We start from the raw sequence: 1,880 nt of genomic DNA, 5'->3' as shown, positions 1-1,880 counted from the left end.
GTAAATAGAACTAAAAAAGTGCTCATAAATATGTCACTCATTGCATAATAGCATATTGATGCCAACTTATGTCCAATTTGTTGATGTTTTAATAAGTAGATCCACTTTTAAGCTAATATGCCATAGGCAGTAACTTGATTAAAAGTAAATAATACTTGTCAGTATTTTACTAGGTACATTGTAAAATATTGTCTTATTTTTGTGAAGAGATACAGATTCAATATAGTGTTCATATATGTTTCATATGTCATATCACGATGCCACAGATATAAACATCCGGAATCCTGCTCCCAGTACGAGGAGGCGGAGTGGGCTGCACTTCTTGAGATGAGTCGGGATGACGCCAGACGTTCTCCCTTACCAAACAATCTCCTCTCACCTGCTCTCCCCGTGAGCTCTCACCAGTTCACAGACGGCATACTAATTGAAGCCGTGCACCCCACAAAGCCCAACTCAGTCCATGTGGCCAAGGTCACCCTAATCAGCAATGAGTCCAGATTCTTTGAAGTGTCAATTGAAGGCGAGAAAGGAGATAACAGAGTCACGTGGATGACTTCCATCGATGACCCTTTGATCCTGCCAGCAAGATTCTGTGAGAAAAATGGCATTGCCCTTTTTCCACCTGGTGACTGGCATGGGGAGACAGAGTTCAGCTGGGATGCCTACCTCCAGTCTTGCAGTGTACAGTGTGCAGATGATAGCTTGTTCCCCAAGCATGAGGCAGCTGAGGACTTAGGCTTTGAGGCTGGACTTAGACTTGAAGCTGCCAATCCAGACCCTGCAGATCAGATTTGTGTTGCTACTGTCAAAAAGGTTACAGGTCACCTCCTCCACATCCAGCTGGATTCAGAACTTGAGACAGATCCGTACATCATGTCCTCCATGTGTCAGGATATCTTCCCAACAGGGTGGTCTCAGTCAAATAATTATCCTCTTCATATCCCTGCAGAGTATTCACCACAAGCTAAGGTCATAGAAGATCCTACATTGGTAAATATTGATCTTTTATTTATTTTATATTAGAAATAAAATTTATCCAGTTTTGATGACTGAAACAGTATACTGTATAATTTTGTCAAGATACTACTCAGAAATATCAGTAGGGTTATGAAAAAGGGTGATAATGATAATTAGAAAATCACATATCCACAATTTCTTTTACAGGAACTCTGCCAAAATAAAAATGGTGATAACCCACAAAATGATCCCTTGTCTAGTGTAAGCAACCAAAGGTCCCTGTGGTGTCCAAGACTCTATGTGAACCATTGGTGCTACACTGGACCTTATCTAAGCAAATCTAAAGTTGGTAAGTCCCCCTTCATGCTCTTCCTTTTTATTACAAGATTCATAATGTTTATTGCCATGAATTATTAGTAGTATTGTTAATGAAATTTTAATTTATTGAAACTGGATTGAGTCTATGAAAATGAATTGTCTACTCTTCAGCAAAGCAATCTCAGAGTGTTGGTCCAGGATCTGTTGAGCTGGTACTGCGTGAGGTACTGTCAATGACAATAAACGCAGCTTACATACCAACTCGTGTGCTGAGAGAGCTGGAACGCAATGCTGTGGATTCTCATCTCGTTTCAAGTACTTGGCATCCAACCCATTTGAAAGCAAAGTAAGCAACATTCAGTAAAGCATAGGTTGATCTTAAAATCCACTGTCAATTTTCAAAATAGATTTAAATGTATATTGTTTTCATTTATATTTAGGATTATGTTGATGTGAAAGTGTATATAGAGTTTTATGTGTGTTAGCAGAAATACCTTTAAGAGAAACAAAAAAGTCAAATATGCATAACATTTATTACTGAAATTTCTTTGACTTATGTCTTCTCAAACATCTCAAGAACAACACTTGTAATGTAAATTGTGTCA

The 1,880-nt window shown here is 38.6% G+C and overlaps 1 protein-coding gene across 1 annotated transcript in view; it reads left to right on the top strand.

Moving 5' to 3' along the window:
* Positions 1 to 1,880, top strand: part of LOC119587685 (scm-like with four MBT domains protein 2) — a 13,020-nt gene that overhangs the window by 4,893 nt on the left and 6,247 nt on the right. Inside the window, exons 7-9 of the mRNA XM_037936364.1 lie at positions 267 to 990; positions 1,165 to 1,306; positions 1,447 to 1,621. Of these exons, the coding sequence (XP_037792292.1) occupies positions 267 to 990; positions 1,165 to 1,306; positions 1,447 to 1,621 (1,041 nt within the window). The remainder of the gene's footprint in view (positions 1 to 266; positions 991 to 1,164; positions 1,307 to 1,446; positions 1,622 to 1,880) is intronic.

This window comes from Penaeus monodon, chromosome 23, assembly GCF_015228065.2.
Source record: "Penaeus monodon isolate SGIC_2016 chromosome 23, NSTDA_Pmon_1, whole genome shotgun sequence".
Classification (NCBI taxonomy): Eukaryota; Metazoa; Arthropoda; class Malacostraca; order Decapoda; family Penaeidae; genus Penaeus; species Penaeus monodon.
This window is presented reverse-complemented; position numbering and strand designations above follow the sequence as displayed.